This window comes from Vigna unguiculata, chromosome 8, assembly GCF_004118075.2.
Source record: "Vigna unguiculata cultivar IT97K-499-35 chromosome 8, ASM411807v1, whole genome shotgun sequence".
NCBI lineage: Eukaryota > Viridiplantae > Streptophyta > Magnoliopsida > Fabales > Fabaceae > Vigna > Vigna unguiculata.
In genome coordinates this window covers 20,262,823-20,283,182 of record NC_040286.1, presented here as the reverse complement: position 1 = coordinate 20,283,182, position 20,360 = coordinate 20,262,823, and the positions used below count along the sequence as shown (strand labels likewise).

General features: G+C 33.8%; 2 protein-coding genes across 9 annotated transcripts; one reads left to right on the top strand and one right to left on the bottom strand.

Annotated features, from left to right (window-relative positions):
• Positions 1-1,843: 1,843 nt before the first annotated feature.
• LOC114195262 (protein RESTRICTED TEV MOVEMENT 2-like) lies at positions 1,844-3,701 on the top strand. The gene is made up of 2 exons (XM_028085666.1): positions 1,844-1,997; positions 2,626-3,701. The coding sequence occupies exons 1-2, from the start codon at positions 1,913-1,915 to the stop codon at positions 3,666-3,668; spliced, it is 1,128 nt and encodes a 375-aa protein (XP_027941467.1). The 5' UTR covers positions 1,844-1,912; the 3' UTR covers positions 3,669-3,701.
• Positions 3,702-4,679: 978 nt separating this feature from the next.
• LOC114193464 (protein RBL-like) lies at positions 4,680-12,062 on the bottom strand. 8 transcript variants are annotated; one of them, XR_003606267.1, is made up of 8 exons: positions 11,984-12,062; positions 11,767-11,865; positions 9,086-10,173; positions 8,746-9,004; positions 7,911-8,088; positions 5,600-5,671; positions 5,137-5,198; positions 4,680-5,027 (listed from the first exon to the last, which is right to left on the bottom strand). XR_003606267.1 is itself a non-coding variant. In XM_028083278.1 (7 exons), the coding sequence occupies exons 1-6, from the start codon at positions 12,000-12,002 to the stop codon at positions 5,639-5,641; spliced, it is 1,641 nt and encodes a 546-aa protein (XP_027939079.1). In that variant the 5' UTR covers positions 12,003-12,062; the 3' UTR covers positions 4,680-5,027; positions 5,600-5,638. The 8 variants fall into 8 exon arrangements, 5 of the variants coding, with proteins under 5 accessions (XP_027939079.1, XP_027939076.1, XP_027939080.1 ...); XR_003606268.1 differs by having other exon boundaries at positions 5,600-5,676; positions 7,951-8,088; XR_003606266.1 differs by having other exon boundaries at positions 7,951-8,088.
• Between the last annotated feature and the right edge of the window lie 8,298 nt (positions 12,063-20,360).

The window sequence follows — 20,360 nt, the reverse complement described above, 5'->3', positions numbered from 1 at the left end:
CTTTTGACAAGCTTCACATACTATTTCCTTCTCAAACTTGAGTTTAGGTAAATCTTTAATTAGTTGTTTTCTATTTAATCAACTCAAATGTTACATATGCATGTGAAAAATCCTTCTATCCCATAACCATGTATCATCCTTTTTTGTAAGAAAACATTGTGTTTTGTTTGATGTATGATGGGGATCAAGCTAGTAAATGTTATTGAATTTTTTCCCTATTAACACTATGCTACCACATGCATCAAAGATGAAACAATGACTAGGTTCAAAAAGAACTTTAAATCCATTATCACAAAGTTGACTTATAATTATCAAGTTATGCTTCAATCCTTCAATTGGAAGCATGTTTTTTATGTTGAATGAGCATTCATTGCTTATGATTCTCTCTCCAAGTATTTTTCCTTTATTGTCATCTTCATAAGTCAAGAAACCTTCATCTTTCAAGTTCAACTTTGCAAATTAGGTTTTGTCACCTGTCATGTGCCTAGAACAACCACTATTAAGGTACCATAAGTTATTCTTTTCACGCTTTATGACCTGCAAAATAGGTCAATATTACATGATACCCTTTCATAGATTGGGACCAACATAGTTAAACCTCCTTTGATCCTTTTGGATCCATTTCATAAACCCCATAGGAACATCATATTTTCTTGCATTAAAATTCTTAAATACATGACCTTTCTTCATACGATAATTGCAAGAAATGAATAGCATATCATTTGGCTCACTTTTGGAAAAGAAACTAGCAAATTTCTTGGCTTTATTTTCAAAAATAGGCCCAGTCTAGCCTTTCCAAAAACGTAGTTTTAAGAGCCAAGAATAGCTTCTAAGTTTGTTTTCCCTCTTGTGAATTTTGCACAAGTTTTTAAAAGAGATTTAACTTAATTTTTCAAAATAATGTAGTTTTTACAAGGTTTTGCAGCCATCTAACTTTTACAATATGTTAAATTACTGTAAATCATGTCTAGGTTTTCAAAACCAACTTTTCAATTGCCTAAGCAATGATATTGTGCACACTTGCACCTCCTTAGTCCATTGATTCCATAGTTTGTCAACCTGCTTATTATCAACAACTTTTCATGCGAATTTTTCAAAATTAGTAATTAACACCACTAAACATAGATAGCCTATTTATAGAAGTATCTTTTACAAAAGGAAGTTTGTTTTCAACCATTTTAAAACAATTTTATAATCAAACATGAATATCTTTCGAGAACCTTACTCTGATACTAATCGTAAGTAGTGAAATGAGGAATTAGTCGAGAATGGGTTAAATTGGCTTTTTTTTTCTTTCTATTTTTGGTAAGTGAGGTGTAAGTGCAACTACGAACTAAAAAATGCATGAAAATTAAAAATGTCTATAATTAATTAATTAATTTCTCTTATTAAACACATGTTTGGATTGGATGGACACTTATATTGTTTTTAATTATTTTTATTAATATATATATATATATATATATATATATATATATATATATATATATATATATATATTTCTAAGTCTCTTCTAAGATGTTCGAACTCCATTTCTTAACATTTTAGTTGAAGCATTCTAATAATGAGTGAAACTGTAAAGTAATCATGCTAAAAACAACACGTTTGCCCCCCACTTGCTGAAATTTGAGGTGTGTGAGCCAAACAAAGAACTTTTAACTTTATTTATTGAAGAAGTTATACCTCACAAATGAGAAGAGGATATTCACGAAGTTCAATCTCGCAGGAAAATCATAGCAACCAAAAAGGAATGGTTTCGTTTTTAAGAAAACTCAACATCCCAACTATTCACTATAAAATGAAAGCAATCATCAACAAATATTCATTCTTCCATTGCATTTGCTACTCAATTTGCTGAAATTGAAGGCAAAGAAAATAAAGAGAAATTGAACAAAAGAGAAAGAGTGAGAACATGTCCATCTACCAAGATTTGGAAGCCAAATATGATACGGAGGAAACACCAGAATCAATCATCCTGCGCGTTCATCTTCCTGATGGTTCGTTTGGTTTATTAATTCTTATGGTTCCTTTGTTTGATTTACTAAATTTATCAATTATTGATTTTTCCGTTAAATTAATCATTTAACCAGGAATCGATTTATGCATAGGAATAGTATATTTAAGTTTTAGTCATTATATACTGTTTATGTGCATAAAATCTTAAAATATTTATTCTTGTCTACTATTTTAAGGAATATATATATATATATATATATATATGTGTGTGTGTGTGTATATTTAGTTACATAGAGAAATGTAATCTATTGTATTTATAAAAAAGTTTCGGCAGTGAAGAAAATGAATAATATATAAATAAAAAAAGTTATAAACGAATTGATTTAAGATTTTCGGATATTTTAGTCTTTTTTTTTGTGTATTAGTTTATAGTTCATTAGAGCTGGATTTCTATGGTTCTTATCTCGGAATTGTTATTTTGTTAAGACAGTAGAAAAAAAAATTATGTGGGTGATCATTTATTATATCTATATATATATATATATATATATATATATATATATATATATATATATATATATATATTATTTCTTTCTTCTTCATTGTTGGAGTTTGAGTTGAAGATTTTCCATTTTTGTAACCATGTGCATGTGGTTTCCCATGATACAGGTTTTGCACGTGAGCATGTGGGTGCGAAGGTTGAATACGGTTTTACAAGAGTTAGAGTTCATGGTGAACGATCTCTTGGAAACAATATAAGGGTCCGTTTCAATACATTGTATCAAGTTCCAGAATATTGTGACATGAACAAGATTAAGGGAAAGGTTGATGGAAAAACCGTCATCATAATAATACCAACTATTCCACATAAAGTCCCTAAAAAGGAGACACAGGAATCTCCTAAAGAACCACAACAAGAAACAGAAGCAAACCCTGTGGATGAAAACCAAGATGCTTCTACTCCTGCAGATGATAACCAAGATAAAACCAAATCAAAAAATGAGAATGAAGAAGAGATTGATCATGAGACTTCAACTCCACCAAATGCCACACAAGAAGAGGCTATGCATCAAGAGGATCAAGGGGAAATTGAAGAACAAGCTGCAACAACCCAAGTTAAAAGCGAAAAACCAGTTGATCAAGAGAGTTCAACCCCAAGAAAGGACACAGAAGAGTACAAGTCTGAAGAGGATCAAGAAGGAACCCCCCAAAAAGTTGATCATGATGGATCAACTTTAACCCCAGAAGAACATACAAAGGAATCTATGCCTCACAAGGGTCAAGAGGAAACTCCCCCAAAGGATACCTTTTCAACTAATGACAAGCTTCAGGGAGAGGAAAAGCAAAAGGCTATTGGAAAGGAAGAAAGTGAAAGTGAAGAAGAGCATTCCAAGAAGGGATTGGAATCAGGAAAGGCACATGAAAAGGATGAGGAAATGAAAGAAGAAAGAAAAGGGTTGAGAACATTTGAAGATAAAATGAATGGTAAAATTGGCAATGATGTTGGAGACAAGAGTGATGAAAAGGCCTTGCCTGAATCAACAAGGTCTAGAATTAAGCAAGTGACTGCTTCTGCTTCTGAAGCTGTGACTGGTCTAGCTAAAAGGTTCAATGAAGAAGATAAACAAAAGATGATATATATGGGTGCAGCAGTTCTTGTGGTGGCACTAGGAGTTTATGCTACCTACAAGCTTCGTTTACGTAGACCATAGACAAATCAATGGCATCATATCAATTTCCTTTCACCTGGTTTCTTGTTACAAAATCTTTCCTCTCAATAATTTGTGTATACAAATTACGCATTTGAATCCTGTTTAACTGCTGTGTGGGGTTTCTGCTCAAAACATTGAAAAACCATATGCTTACCAATGTTATTTGTTGGTGCTACTTGTAATATAAAGAAATTGAGCAACCCCACAATTTTAACTCATCTTTGTGTATGCATGAAAACAACCCATATTTAATTCGTAAATCCTATAATAAATAGTACACATCAAAACACACAAGTAAATAGTCTTTTAAAAATTACATAACCTTTTAACCATTTATGTAGCTTATATGGTATTAGTATAAAAGAAGCAAGCCATGATTTAAAATATTTTATATGCTTTCGTGCTTTTCAAGAAAATAAATTAATAATGGTGGTTCACACAAGAATAGAGTAACAAGTTACTTATAGTATATTATGTTTTTGAAATATACAAATAATTTGTAATTATTATGTTTTTGAAATATACGTAGTTATTTTTAGTATTTGAATAGTTTATTTCTATTTTTTAATTTTAACATATAATAAAAGATAAAATAAAAATATTAATGGGAGTCCTTTTATAGAGGTATAAATAACAGTTATTTGAACATCAATGTTATTTTGCATAAACCCTCAAAAGTCACACCTCAATCTCAATGTAATCTAGAATCTTGTTACAGAATATCTTGTACGAGAACACCAACCTTCATGCATCAAAGGAATTGTTGGACCACTAAACAAAATAAACTCCAAAGTACTTATAATAAGATCCTTCTAAAAAAGAGAAAAAAAAACATGTAAACATAATTTAAATACTCGGTGGATAGCACGTTTTATCATTCTAGTATTTGTAACACAAATTTTAAATTCTTAACTAAAATATAAATTTGCATGTAAACGCACTAGTTCAAATAACTTTAAAATTGCTTCCAATATATCTATGTAAACAACGAGAATGCATTAAAAGCTCACATACAAATTGAAAGGCTCATACTAATAAATTAAGTTAAAATTACAAGTGCTATCGCTAGTAACAAATACTAAAAAGCAAAAGCAAACTATCCAACTCCAGATCATTACTATAATAATCAATTCAATATCAAATAAAAATAATCTTCCACACGATATTTGTTCCCTTCATTATACTTGGCACTCTCCATCTTCTTTTAAGGTATTCTTTATTTGGAATATCAAAATAGTCCAGTATTAATGTGAGATTCATTATCTACACAAGTTCTCCTAGGCTGCTTCTTGGTTAATTTATAACAAAACCAAATCCTCCATACTCTTGTTTCAAATGGATTCATTTCTTTGTATGGACCTAAAATGATAAAATACAAATAATCAATTGCATGTATAAGAAAAAAAAATGAAATATGGTTTATTATTATAAAGCTTTCCAATCTAAAATGCACTCAAATTATACTTACACCCATATGGATTGGATGTCAACTTTAATATTTGAAAAGAAAACTTCTAGAACTCCATATTCCTTCACACATGATTCACGTCATTATGGTGACTGAATACAAAACTAAGTATATTTTCAGAACTTCTCTATTAAAAATAAATATGCACCTAACTTAGTTTTAGTATTAACTACAATTGTTACCATCAAAACACCTTCTTCAAGCCTTCAATCTAAGCATCAATCTTAGTTATTTTTACAATACTTACTACAATTTCTTTTATTATCAACTTTTAACTTCTAGAACTAGCTAGTATAACTGCGAGATAAGATAGTTTGATCAAAACGTACAATGGGCGATCAGAATGGATTTCTTTATTTCATGCCTCATTAATTAAATACTTAAGATGCATATATCTGAAAACTGAAATTACTTTTTAAACAAAGACTTACAAAAAATTAAACTGAATTGGTAACTTATTTACCTTTCATAGACACCCTTCAAAGCATTTTGCATATTCTCGTTACCCATCCATTTCCTGATACATCATGGTTGCCTTCTCTAGTCCAAATCAACAAAAACAAACCCCTTTGTTTGGATAATTCCCCTCAAATAAATCAGAATATGTTCTTAAAACTAAGGTATTGTTAAAAAACTAAACTTATATAAAACTAAACTATATTAGAAAAAACTCAAATGTTTTGGAAAAAGAATTAAATGCTCCTATACTGAATTGTGTAAACTGCATTGAATTATAACTAATAACTAATATTCAGATAAGTCGATTTGCTTTATTTCACATCAATTCAGTCACACTACTTATAAAAATTTAGTTCAATTCTATACTACTTATAAAAATTTAGTTCAATTCTATACTACTTATTTTTATATATATATATATATATGGACAAATTGCATAAATTGAACTTATAGTATAGAATTGAACTAAACTTTTATAAGTAGTGTGACTGAATTGAAGTGGAATATATATGGACAAATTGCATAAATTGAACTTATAGTATAGAATTGAATTAAACTTTTATAAGTAGTGTGAGTGAATTGATGTGAAATATATATATATATATATATATATATATATATATATATATATATATATATATATATATATATATATATATATATATATATTGTATATAAACACATTTGACTTTTAAGTGCAGTAAACTGTCCTTTTAAAATCAGCCTAACTATTTCTTCTTTAAACAATGTTTTTAAGAAAACTAAACTTAACCTTTTTAATAAATAGATCAAGCTCCTTGACTTATTTCCACCACTTATTTCGAAAGTGAACCATCAATAGAGGTTAAAAAATTGTTTTATCACTAACAAAGTTGAAACCAAAGGGTGGCAAGGAAGAACTTTCTTTGTTATAATTTTATCTCATTGGCTCAAACATTCAGCGAAGAGAGAAGATTTTATATTTTAAGAGGACTGAAAATAACTTAGATTTTTAGAGGTATTAACAAAGTTATTCTTGAAATTTTATTTTCCTTTAGTAATACTTAGTACAATAATATATTACAAATATTCTTCAATATCCTCCATAATCATTGAGTTTTTTTACTCTAATTTCAAGGTAGAATAGTGGCTTAAACCCTATACCATGTCTGGCAACAAATTCCAGCAACTTCGAAATTCATCATCCCTAACCACATGAATTAAATGGCATCCAAGCCTTGGTAAGCTAAAGAACCTGGTTCATAATTAAAACATCTGACCTATTTCCTAGTCAAAAGGCTAATCTGTTTGAAAAACCAACCTAGCCTGAACCTGGTTCAGAGAAACTTATAAACACGCTAATATACCTTTAAAAATTATTAATAGTTAATATTTTTAAATTATCATCAGATGTAAATTGCAATATATGTATGATGTATTATATATTATTTACATGAATATAATATATAATTATATATTATTTGTATATTTAAACAGCCGTGTCTATCAAACATAAAAGACATGTTTACCAAGAGAAGATGAAGAGAAAACACAAACCAGACCAGAAAAAGGAGAAGTGTAGGGAAGAGGTCAAGATGTGCATGACAAATAAGTTTGAAAATCTTGATTAAATGGAAAAAGGGTGGTCTCAAATAATGAATTTTATGGGATGGCAGGATCAGCGTATGCTAGAGATTTTATGCTCAATATCATGTAATCCAACCAATCATCCCAAAAACATATTTAAAGAGCAGTGTAAGATTGTTGGGTGCTAGAAAAATCATTGGATCATGCCACTTCCGTAACTGTATATTAAACAAAATAGGGGACAGTACATTAGACCACAGGCAATTTAAACAATGTGACACACATCATAAAAAAAATGCAGAATGCAATTTATAAATGATGCAAAAGAAGATCACAAAGCAAAACACTGCACATGACCAGAGGGACGTGAATTTTGCATTAACCTCAAAAAACTGCTCCCCAAACTAGTTAAATATTGCTACAAAAATTACATTGTGCTAGAAAAATCAAACTAGTTGAGAAATTTACCAAAGGTTCAACAAGTTAACATCGTTCATTCAAACATGTTCATATGAACTCAAACCTATACGGAAAAAGTTGTCACCAATGAGGATGGCCACAAAAAAAGATGAACTAAAGGAAACACCAGCCTTCACTAGCCACCACCAACTTAGAAACATAGGTCAAAAAAGAGTAGGCAAGTTTAAATAAAGCTATGCAAGAGTAAAATTTTTAAGAAATGAAAACCAAACAAAAACAAAAATCAATAAAAGAATTGTGCTTTTGTGAACAAGAATTTCGTAACCTACAATCATTCATCAGAAATCCCATCACCATGAAAACTGTTACCATTATCTTGATCAACCAAAGATTTGCTCTTGGGTTTTGCCAATTTGCTTGATTTTGAAGATTTCTTAACTTTTTCTGCTTGCAATTCCAACACCTTTTCTGAAGGTTTCCTCTTTCTTTTAACGCGTCCAGCATCCTCTTCATAAAATTGAAAAATAAAACATTATTATTGAAGGCAGCATAAGAGTCAAAAGGAACATACCAGAAAAATGCATACACAATACATTGACATTTCAACCATACCAGGAATAAAAAGGGAAACTTTTAATTGGTCCTTTATTCTAATTAATTAGAACCATAATTTATTAGACACACTGGAAGAAGTTAGAGGACTTTGAAATTTATTAGAACCATAATTACCAAGTTAATTGGTCCTATATTCTAATTAACATGTTAAACCTACCACTATACTTGGCTAAGAAGAAATGGAGCAAAAGAAAGCGAAAGAACACAGATAGTGTGATGCATTTTCCTTCTATTTGATTGAACAGAAATGTTGACTAAAAGAAAAAAAAAATAGAATCTTTTTCTCCTCAATTCTCTTCAACTCAAATTCCAGTTTTTTCACCCGTCATCATCTCTCCATTCTAGCAAACATAGACATGTAATTATCCAATTTCTTCAAGTAATAGACTTAATCAAGCGAAGTTGCAAACTGCAAAGTTAATCCCACGAGATAAATTTACTGGCAAAGTTACAAGAGCATGATTCTATAACTTTTACTTTTTGGATTGGGGATTAAAATTAGAATTTGTGAACTTTGCTACAATCATATAATGCAAAGCATGCTATTACCTTCAAGAAGACTGGATGCGTGATTCATCATAAGTCCATTCGGTCCAGCTTCTTCTGAAGGGGATCCAGTGTTATTGCTGTCCAACAACTTTGAAGAACTTTCTGCACACTTGTCTTGCTGTTCCAGAGGATCACGAGTAGGGGTTGCTGGCAAGAAACATAGCTCTTCTTGAGACATATCAGAATCACTGAAAGTGGCATCTTTCTCCACTGATACGATGTCAACTTCCTCATCTTCATTTACATCAGGACCTTTCACCTTTGCAAGCATATTACACAAAAAAGAGTGGGCAAAAAGAAATAAAGATATCCATGACCAATCTAACAAAATAACATTTACCTTCTCAGTGTCAGGAATCAGATCAAATTCATCTTCACGCTCTACATACTCCTCATTTTCCTCAAGCTCCTTGAAGTCAGGAGCAAATGCACTCCAATTCTCGGTATAATCTTTTGCCCATATATAAACAAAGCCATTCAAGGAAACAGATACAACAAAAGGATGTACAGGATGCCATGCTAGATCTATAAGAGCTTCCTTTGGTCCTTCAAGGATTTTCACAAGATGCCCAGCTCTATCCCATATGTAAATCTTGTGCTCACCTTTGCAAGCAGAACCACCAACTACCCACTCACCATCACCACTGAAACAAGGGGCTTTCCAGTGTACCTTTGTGATTGTATCTTGAAATTCCCGGAATAAAATTAAACATTTTGACCCAATGGCCTTCAACTTTTCACTGTTATTTAGATCACCACAGTTCTCATTCAGTTCGTCAAGGGTTCTGACCTCGTCTTTCAGGGGCAGAAGGTTTTCATAGATCCTTATTACTCGATCATTGGAGTTCGTGAGTAGATACTGCCCGTTCCTGCTGAACACAATGTTCTTTACAACAGAACCACCAGTGATTGGAACTATAGCACGCACTTCACCATTTTTGTAATCAATAACAAGAATTTCACCTTTTGAGTTTCCCAGATAAACCAGAGTCCCGTACTTGTTAAAACAAGCAGCGGTTGGTGTAAAGGAGGTTATTCCATCAGAAGACTTATTGCGTGAGGGAGGGATTGGACCATTGCTTGTTTCTGACACAGAAACTTTAAGCAAAGTTGTGTTTCCTGTATTCAGATCAACAATCATAGGAGCACATGAAAGAGGACATGCTAAGCAAAGATATGGTGTTGAAGATCCTGGATGAAGACGCGCTTGTAGAGGGGTTTGTTGCAAAACTATTCGTGTTATCTTCTTACCACTCATAACATCCCACAAAATCAATGATTTGTCAGCAGCAGATACCAGAATTCGATGACCATACTTTGACCAACAGATGCTGGTTATGGGGGAAGAACATTCATCATCATGAAGAATCTTAGCGATGCCTCTTGTTTCAAAATCCCAAATAACACAACTTCCATCATTGCACCCAGCTGATTCAATTGTGCAAATCATGATCAAAATGAGAAAATTGATATCATCATACAATAACTCCAATAACATTTGAACAGATAGCACACATCATGGAAATAAGTCCATGCTTCAGAAAATGAATTACCACAATTTTCAAAAAATCTACCAATAATTTATCTTGAAATCTAATCCAAAAATAGAAAACATATCAAAATAAAATCAAATCAGAATGCTTTTTCAAAATTCTTGAACTTAACGAGATTGTCCACGCTGCATTCTGACAAACTAAATAAAAAATTAGAGTAACCATCAGATTGGCGTAGTCCATAACAGAAATGGATACTTTAAAATATAAACCCACAAAAGTTGCTCCACAGGGAGAAAAAGTTCAGATGAGAGACAAACGAGAGATGGTTCAGAAAGAGTTTGACACAACTGTGCGATCAACATAAACCGAAATTAAAAGTAAGTGATTAGTAACTATTTCTTGCCTGCGATCATATTGCATTTGGTTCATTGATCTTAAATCTTAAATTGTTCATACCATTAACTCTAAAGTGCATGCAATAATTACAAATGTTTATTAGCCAACTCTGTTGGTAGATTACGTGGTTCAGGAGTCACATGCTAAAATGCATGTATAGTTCATCGGTATCAGTGTGTAGCAGTAGCAAGTATATCAAGAGTTTATATAATGGGTATGGAGAACCTAAGTACTACATTTCTAGAAAATTTCCTGAAGAGTAGACTTTAAACTTAACTGGCTTAAAAGGTGGTATAAATGGTATTTATGGGTGGTTTGATATAATGTTAGGTCCAATAAACCTAGTTAGAATAGACTAAGAAAACCTAGCTAGGATAGGATCTTAGTACACTTTAACTTGACTGTCTTGTAAGGTGAGGCCTTAAGCCATAGCGGGAATAATATAAGTATATATGGGTAGTTAGATTAGACTACCCTATCAATTTCAGATAATAAAAAAATAAAAATACTTCTATTACTTCTCTCAACAACATTCGATTCAGTCCTGTTCTGTTTTTCTCTTTCATCCTCCTCTAAATTCAATAAATCATACTATGAACATGACTTGCATAAAAATTTAGGTTATTTTTCTATACAAGACGAAGCTTAGAAATTAACATGAATAAACAAACAACCACATTATGCATATTATGTTTATCCAGTGCATTGGCATCAATTGTATGAGTAGATATTACTATTTTTCCATCCGCAGGACCCAAGGCAAGAAAAAAAAAAAAAAAAAACAAAAACATAGAACTTCATTCCGCGCTTAATGCTAAAATCCCAAATTCAACATAACCCCATAAGGAAAGTTACCAAACAAGAAACACCTGAAAAGAAAAAATATTGTTCTTTTCTTACCTGGGCCATCAGGGGAAAATACTAACCAAAGCTGGTTACTTTAATCTTGAAATCGCCACTTAAAACATAAAAATCAAATTTTAACCACTGCCCATCTTTAGAATCAAAAGACAAAAACATTGCACAGAAATGCATCAAGGATAATACCAAAAAGAACCACAATAATAGTTGAATACAAAAACACGAAAGAGAAAGGAAAGAGACACAGGAAGAATAATAGAGAGGTTACCAGCAAGAAGGGTACCACGGCGATTGAAGGCAATACATTTCATACAGCCATGTTCCAAATACTCCTCTATGACTTCTGGGAAATCACCCTGTAACGGATCTTCAACATGGTGCACACCACAAGGTCAGACCATGAAACATAAGAGGCAAAGAAAAAACAAAGAAGTGACATGGAGAAAAAAAAAAAAAAAAGACAATGAGAATAGAGGAAGCCGAACCAATGATGGAGGCGTTCATCACAGAGAAGCTGAAGGTGTGGTGAAGGAGTACAGGGAGAGAAGCAAAATTGAATCCGAGAAATAGAGAGGGAATAAATAATAAGAGAAAGGAAAATAACATAAAAAATATTAGGTTAAAATAATTCTTTCTTTTATAATTTTTTTATCAAATCTATTCCCAGATTTTTATTGGTATCAACCGAGTCTATATCTTTAAAAATATGTAGAAGGTTCAACTGAATCTATATAGCATGTGTTTTCCTTTATTTTCTGATTCTTTAATTTTTATTTTATTTTACAATTTGAAAAAGAAAAAAAAAAATATATATATATATATATACACTAGCGTAAACACAGTCACTATCGCACTTTTATGTATGTATTTTATTAATATGCATAATATTATATTAGTAATGGATGATATTATAATATTATTAAGTTAATAAATAAAATGAAATTATATTTATTAAAAATAAAGTGAAATGTATGAAAAAAATATGAGAAAATAACGGTTGATGAATAGGAGAAAAAGGAAGAAAGAAATAAGTAAATAGTTTTATAAAAACTTGTAAAAATAACCGTTAATTTTTAAAAATTTAACAAATAATTATATTGTAAAGGGTAAAATTGGAACTATGAAATGTGGACACAAAAGAGGGAATCCTCTTTATATATAGTTATAGATATATATTTGCCACATGTCATATTAAATTAATATAGTTATTATGGATGTTATCAAAACATGTAAGGTATGATTAGTAGCTCCTTCGTACCCTACCTGCTAAATAAAACGTCCCAACATCTGTGAGTATCTATTATGTAAGGCTCACTTTATTTCTGACCCTAATGTTTAAGGGTCTACCCTAATTTGTTGGGCCTAAGGTTGGTCCATAGAGTGCTCAAAACCCCAATTCCAACCCTAACCCCTTCATTCTATTATTGTTTAGAAAATTGTTCCCCTCCTCTGTAAGACCCGAGAAATTTAAATAATTAAGTAAATAATTATTTAATAAATGCGGGTAGTATGAACCTTTATGTTATTTAATGTTGGGGTTTATGATGTGAAAAAGTACTAGTTCAAGTGGTTAAGAGTATTTAGTTATTATGAATAGACTTGGGTTCAAGTCTAGTTTATGCTTTTGTATGTTATTTTAATAGTTTATTAATTTTAATGATATGCTTAATCATGATGAGAGATTATAAATTCCTAGATGTATTATCACGAGCTTTGCAAATTGGAAGTGAGGAAACTAGAAACCGCCCATTTTTATATTTTTTTTTCGTCCTTCTAGAACTTTTCATAAACAACCTGGCGGTAATGAAGGTTCTCTAAGTGACGCATGATGTTTGAACTAAGATTTTGGGTGCTTGATAATCTCTTGATTTGGGATACGGGTTAATAGAAATTGAATTATCATGCTCTTGCTTTGAAGATATATTAATTATGTGATGTTTTTCATCATATAATGCGTGAATATAATGCCTTTGCATGATCAAATTCTCCATGTGTTCACATTTCTGGAAAATCTCCAGAAACCGCCTGGCGGGCCTTCATAGCCGCCAAGCGAATCATGTTAAAACAACCCATTTTTTGGGTTTCTGTTACGAACTGCCTGACGGTGAAGAGTTGCCGTCAGACAATGCGTGCTGGTGTTCTTTTCATGATAAAGCGCTATGCTTTCATACTTTTTGCGCAATAGGAACCGTCATGCGTTGGTTTTTGTACCACACCTAGCCAAACTAGACAAAATAAGTAAACAATGTGCATATCAAGGCAGCCAAGTATCCAGCCTAGGCCGGCTTAGCCTAACCTACACCAACGTAAGCCATCAAGACGTATAGCCGGCCTAGACCGACTACTCCAGCGTATCTGCTAAGTTTGGAACCTAGGCTGACCACTCTAATGAATTCAACATAATGGAAACGCCCACGTCCAATAAACCTTAAGGGGCCTAGGTTTGGGCCCTGGCCCAAACCCAGGCCCCACCTAGAGCCCAAGTCAAGGCCCAGCCCATGAAATGGTCAAACGTCATTAATGCTCTATAAATACACGTGGACCCCATCATTTAAAGGTACGCATTCATTAATCACTGATTTGACTTCCGGAGAACTTTGACTTACTTGAGCTTCGGAGACTCTTTTGCAGGTAACCCCTCCTAGGTCCAAGCTAACATGTATCGACCAGGAAGAGGCTAACTGAGGAGATAGCGGACTACATGGTAAGGTGACGCTTGTTCCTAACTTATCTTATTTGTCCTGTGCAGGAACATTTTTATATAGCTAGGCGCCAGGTTCCTGACTTATAGACACTAGGCGCCACTGTTTTTCTAGTTTGCGCAGTTTTTGTAAAACTGCATTTTCTGGTTCGTTAACCGTCCAATTTAGGTGAAATTTTGACAGGTGGTCCATAACATGTAGTTCTTAATTTTCAATGGTGGAGATTTTATTTGGAGGTCCGTAGCTAGAGATATATGTTACTCATTATTGTTGGTTTTGAAGTCTTTAAAATGCATGAATAAGCTCTTGACAATTTCAAGTAACTTCTAATGAAGCGTGATTGGGTTATGTTTTAAATCTCTATGAATTTGAATGTTCCTTTGGGTTAGTCACACCTTGAGAATTGGTTTATTGGTGAACGCATGTGTGTTAATATAAATTAACTTGTTGCATAGGAGAGGCGATAGTGCTATATTAATTTGCATTGGTGCATAGGATCATGTGCTTAAGTTGTCAGAGTGTTGTTGCTTTACATTTGTTTGAGCATTCGTTATTCATAAGTTATAATTGAATGCTAGCATGGATTTAAAGGGTGGAATATATATATATATATATATATATATATATATATATATATATATATATATATATATATATATATATGAATGTGTGGGGATTGATGCATATGATATATGGTGATACTTGTGTACGCGTATGATGAAGCCATCTAAATTGAGATTGTGCATGGGAGTAATGTTGATTTCTGGAAGCCTATATTCTTGATTGTGGATATGCATAATTATAAGAGTATGATTGATTTTACTTTGTTCTGGGTGCTTACAAATTGTTACTGTGCAAGTACTGGTGTAGTGCCTGACGGTGGTGTTTGACCACCAGGCGATAGCTACAAAACCAGTAGAGTATTAAAGCATGTGGCACTTGGTGGTAAGGGTTGTCCTGTCAGGCGATACTTGCAGAAATAGTAGCATCAGAGGCGTTTGGTGCCTGACGGCACGTGTCCCCTGCCAGACGATCTGGAAGTGAGTTTCGCATGGCAGCTTCGGAGTAGTGCCAGGCAATGATGCAAAGGCATAAGTGTAACATCCCTACTAGAAATTACTAAAAAGTAAAAAAATAAAAAAATAATTTATAAAACAACCTCATATTTTCATTATTCCCAAACGCGGGAAAATTTTTAAAAAAATATTCAAAGCGCCAAAGATTAATTAAAGCTAAAATAATAGTCTTATTACAATTTCCAAAATCCAATAAAGGTAACAGAAAACATAAATCAGTTCCTAGATTGAATCCCAAGCTAGCCCCACTCTCCGTCTTTAAACGTCAATAGTATCACTTGTAGCATTATCTGCTCCTGTGTAACGAATCACATGATCATTGCCAAACACAAACATAAAGGGTGAGCTTATAAAATAAAATAACATATCAGTTAACATAATAAAAGCAATTCACCCATTTGATTCATCCTAGTTAGTTCTTGGCCAAAACCTTAATCCCCAAGGCTTTTCAACCTTCACAACACACAACATAGTTAGCCATGGTCTTAAAATTTATGATGCTCACACGAACCTGTCCGCTCGTGGTCCTACCTCTACGAACCTCCCCACTCGTCGTCTTGCTCTACAGACCTGCCCGCCCGTAGTCCAACACACGTTGTAACATCCCTAAGGAATATTACTGATATAAAATAAATAAAATTCGATTTTCATTAAATTCCACATTGATTATGAACTATTTCCCAAAAACACGGGAAAATTTAAAACTTTAACAATTAAAATCCGTAAATCCAAGAATCCATGATTCATAAAAACTAGAATAAAAGTCAACGGCTTCAGCCGGATTTACATAATATTCTCAAAACAAAACAATAAAAGTATACATATGTATCTACAAAATTATCCCATGATAGCCCCCGCTCTGTGTCTACGCATCTCCTGGCCCACCTGTCACATCATCTGCTCCCGGATAACACACACACACAAATAGGGTGAGCTATGCACAATAAAACATAACAAATATATATGAAGTAAACATGCTTCCCCACCCAAAACAATATAAATACAAAACTCATAATTTCCAAAATATCCAACCATGACCTCATAGTCCTTCATGAGTCATATGCATGAGCTAGGTCTTGGGACTTCCCTGTGCTCCCACGAAACTGACTCATTCGTGGTCCAACCCTATGAGCCTATCTCGCTCATAGTCCTGCCCTACAGACTCCTCGTCTGTAGTAAAAACATCCAAGTCTCACACTTGGACCCTGGCACGCACGCAATCACCATACTATGGACTCCTCGCCCAATAGTAGCCGACGGGAACATCACAGTTCCTTGCCCATCATGTGCCCGACACATGCAATTACCATACTAAGGACTCCTCGCCCAATAGTAGCCGACGGGAACTCAACTAGTTCCATGCCCATCATGTGTCCAACCACCGAGCACATCCCAAACCCCTAATGGACTTAGTCCTTTAAGCCCAACACACCACAACACATGCATATACAATCTAACCATAATATAACAACCAAACACACTCACAAGCACATAAAAACAGAGTTAATCACATAAACTCGCTTAGGCTAGGGACCCCTCGCCCAAGCTAGACCCTCAATCTCGCTTAGGCTAGCCCACCTCGCTTGAGCGAGTTTAACTCAGCAACCAAAACACGTCATCTCGCTTAGGTGAGATCCTCTCGCCTGGGCGAGCCACACGTTCGCCCAAACACCCCTTCCCATCTCGCCTTGGCTAAAATATAAGCAAAACACCAAAACATGACCAAGACATCTCGCTTAGGCGAGGCCATCTCGCTTGAGCGAGACTCTGGTTCGCTCAAACCCATAAAACCTCGCCTGGACGAGAAATCACGCTCAACATGAGCACACTTCCTTGTTATCTCGCTTAGGCGAGCCACTCTCACCTAAGCGAGAGTGTTACTCGCTCAACAATAACACAATTCACCTAGACGAGCTATCAGACCTTTAAATCCGAAGAGTAGCTCTACAATTCTTGCTTAGGCGAGATGGACTCGCTTGGGCGAGACTTGCAGGGTTTTGTCTCTGTACGCACACCTAAATCATCCAACTTTGCCCAATTTGCACCACCAACGATACCAAAACACGATTAAAGCAATACCAAGCACAAATAAAGACCACATACATCAGAACAGGTCCTATACCATCTATTCATATTACCCAACTCGAGATTTAATCATCCCTACCCATTCCGTACCAAAACCCTCCCTCAAATCACAAAATTATGCATAGCAAGACATTGCACACCATCTCAACCCGTCAAATTCTGAATCACAGTGCATACCACACAAATTCCATGACATACAATTTATCCAATGCACAACCTAAAATAACAGCACGAAAATTAGGATAAGCTCCCCTAACCTGGATTGAGCGCTCAACAATTGCGAAGACAGAACCCCCTTGATTTAAAATCTTTTATGGCTTCAACCCTTGCACCTCAAAACTCAATTCACTCTCCCAAACCCGTGCTCCTCTCAAAGGCCAATTCCCAACATTATAGCAAAAATAAAGAGATTAATTTGCTCTTATCAAGGTTTGAACCCGTGACCTTCCACCCACTAGGCCATATCACAACCAATATGCCAAATCACATTTGATGATATACATAATCAAATAATATCTTACAATACTAATCACATACTCATACATATCCTTAAAAATTAATAACAAAACAATCATACATAATTGGCATACATAGGACTCGAACCCAAGTCCTCTCACTCAAACCAAAGTACTCTCAATCACATGAGCTAGCACTTTTCCACTTCATATTCAACAATAATTAATGTCATAAAGGCGTCTTCTACCCGCATTTATTAATTAATTAATTATTTAATTAATTAATTTTCCCAGATCTTACACACGTGATCTACCAGTTACGTACTTCCCCGCATGCAGCATCTCTCAAGTGTGAGCACGGAACATACGAACCTACCTAGCTCGTATCCCCACACGAGAGTAACTGGATATGAACCTCCCCGCTCATATCATCACGTGTTCACCACCATCCATGAACCTACCCGCTCATGGCACAACATCTCCTAGTCCAAGTCTGCATCAACACATACAAACAACATATATAAAACTCACACCTCCAACAATATCGCTTGAATCGAATTTAGTTATGCCTTTTGGCGTAATAAATGCTCCCGTAGTATTTATGCACTACATGAATCAAATTTTCCACCAATTTTTGGACAAACTTGTGGTGGTATTTATCAATGACATCCTAATCTATTCAAAAAGCCCCGAAGAGCATTCAGAGCAATTGAGGATTGTGTTACAAATTCTAAAGGAAAGACAATTATTTCCTAATTTGTCAAAGTGTGAATTTTGGTTAAGTCGAGTTCAATTCTTGGGCACGTTGTTTCAAGTGAAGGAATACGGGTGGACCCATCGAAGGTTGAAGTAGTAACATGATTGGAACGACCAACAACTCCCACAAAAAGTTGTAATTTCTTGGGATTAGCTAAATAGTATCAAAAGTTCATAAAAGGCTTTTCTTGTTTGGCTTTATCGCTAACCAAGTTAACCCGAAAAGAACAAGATTTCAAATGGAATGACAATTGTGAAGCTGGTTTTCAAGAACTAAAAAGAAGATTAACTTTTGCACCAGTTTTAATTCTCCCCAATGCAGAGAAAAAGTTTGAAATTTATTGTGATGAATCAGGACAAGGATTAGGTTGTGTATTGATGCAAGAACAAAAGATTGTTGGATATGCTTCAAGGCAATTAAGACCCCATGAAATGAATTATCCAACATATGATCTAGAACTAACAACAATAGTTTATGCGTGAAAAATATGGAGACATTACCTTTATAGGACCATATTTGAAGTCTTTAGTGATCACAAGAGCCTATAGTACTTATTCGATCAAAAAGAATTAAATATGCGACAAAGAAGATGGATAGAATTTTTAAAAGACTATGATTTTGAACTATCATACCAACCGGGAAAAGCAAACATAGTGGCAAATTCCTTAAGTAGAAAGTCCTTACATATCTCTACTATGATGGTAAAGGAATTGGAATCTAGAACAATTTCGTAATTTGAACTTAGCAATAGAAGTGCGACCTAAAAGTTTGTACCTAGGGACCTTAAAGATCCACAATGATTTTCTAAGGCAAATCAAAGAGGCACAACAAAATGACAAATATTTACAAGATATGATAAAGTAGAAGGAGGAAGGAAAAGACTTGGAATTTTATCGCACTTCTAGTGGAATCATTAAGTTTAAAGATACTGTATGCATCCCTCAAAAAGAAGAATTGAAACAAATGATATTATTTGAGGTGCACAAAAGTAAGTTAAGTTTTCATCCAGGATCAACTAAGATATACCAAGACTTACGAAAATATTTTTGGTGGAATGGAATGAAAGAGGATATAGCAAAATATGTTTCTAAATGCTTGACATGCAGAAAGTCAAAAGTTGAACATCATTGTACACCAGGAACATTACAATCTTTAGAAATCCCAAAATGGAAATGGGACAATATTTCTATGGATTTTATTTCTGGATTGCCAAAAACCCGACAAAATTTTGATGCAATATGTGTAATTTTTGATAGGCTTACTAATACTGCACATTTCTTGCCAATTAAGATGAAGTATAAATTGGAAAAGCTAGTGTAGTTGTACACAAAGAAAGTTGTGATATTGCATGAGATTCCTACTAGCATTATCTCTGACCGAGATCCTTACTTCACTTCCAAATATTGGGAAAGCATACAAAAGTCATTGGGAACCAAGATAAAGCTTAGCTTGGCATACCATCCACAAGTAGAAAGAACAATTCAATGTTAGAATATTTGCTACGAGCTTGTGTGATGGAACAACAAAGAAATTGGGATGATTGTCTTCCATTAGTAGAATTCACATACAACAACAATTTTCATGTGAGCATCGGGATGACACCATATGAGGCTTTATATGGTAAAAGGTGTAGAATGCCAATATGTTGGTATGAAATAGGGAACAAATCCTTTTGACACCAAATTTTGTGCAAAAGAAAAATGAACAAATAAAAATGATAAAGGAAAAGATGAAAGCATCACAAGATCGCCAAAAGAGCTATTATGATCGTAGGAGGAAATATCTTG

Coding starts and splice junctions, on each gene's coding strand:
- LOC114195262 (XM_028085666.1), top strand. CDS start 1,913: ATGTCCATCTACCAAGATTTGGAAGCCAAATATGATACGGAGGAAACA. Junction 1,998..2,625: donor GCGCGTTCATCTTCCTGATG/GTTCGTTTGGTT, acceptor CCCATGATACAG/GTTTTGCACGTGAGCATGTG.
- LOC114193464 (XM_028083275.1), bottom strand. Junction 10,174..11,766: donor CCGTGGTACCCTTCTTGCTG/GTAACCTCTCTA, acceptor CAATTGAATCAG/CTGGGTGCAATGATGGAAGT. Junction 8,089..8,745: donor CGCATCCAGTCTTCTTGAAG/GTAATAGCATGC, acceptor AATTTTATGAAG/AGGATGCTGGACGCGTTAAA.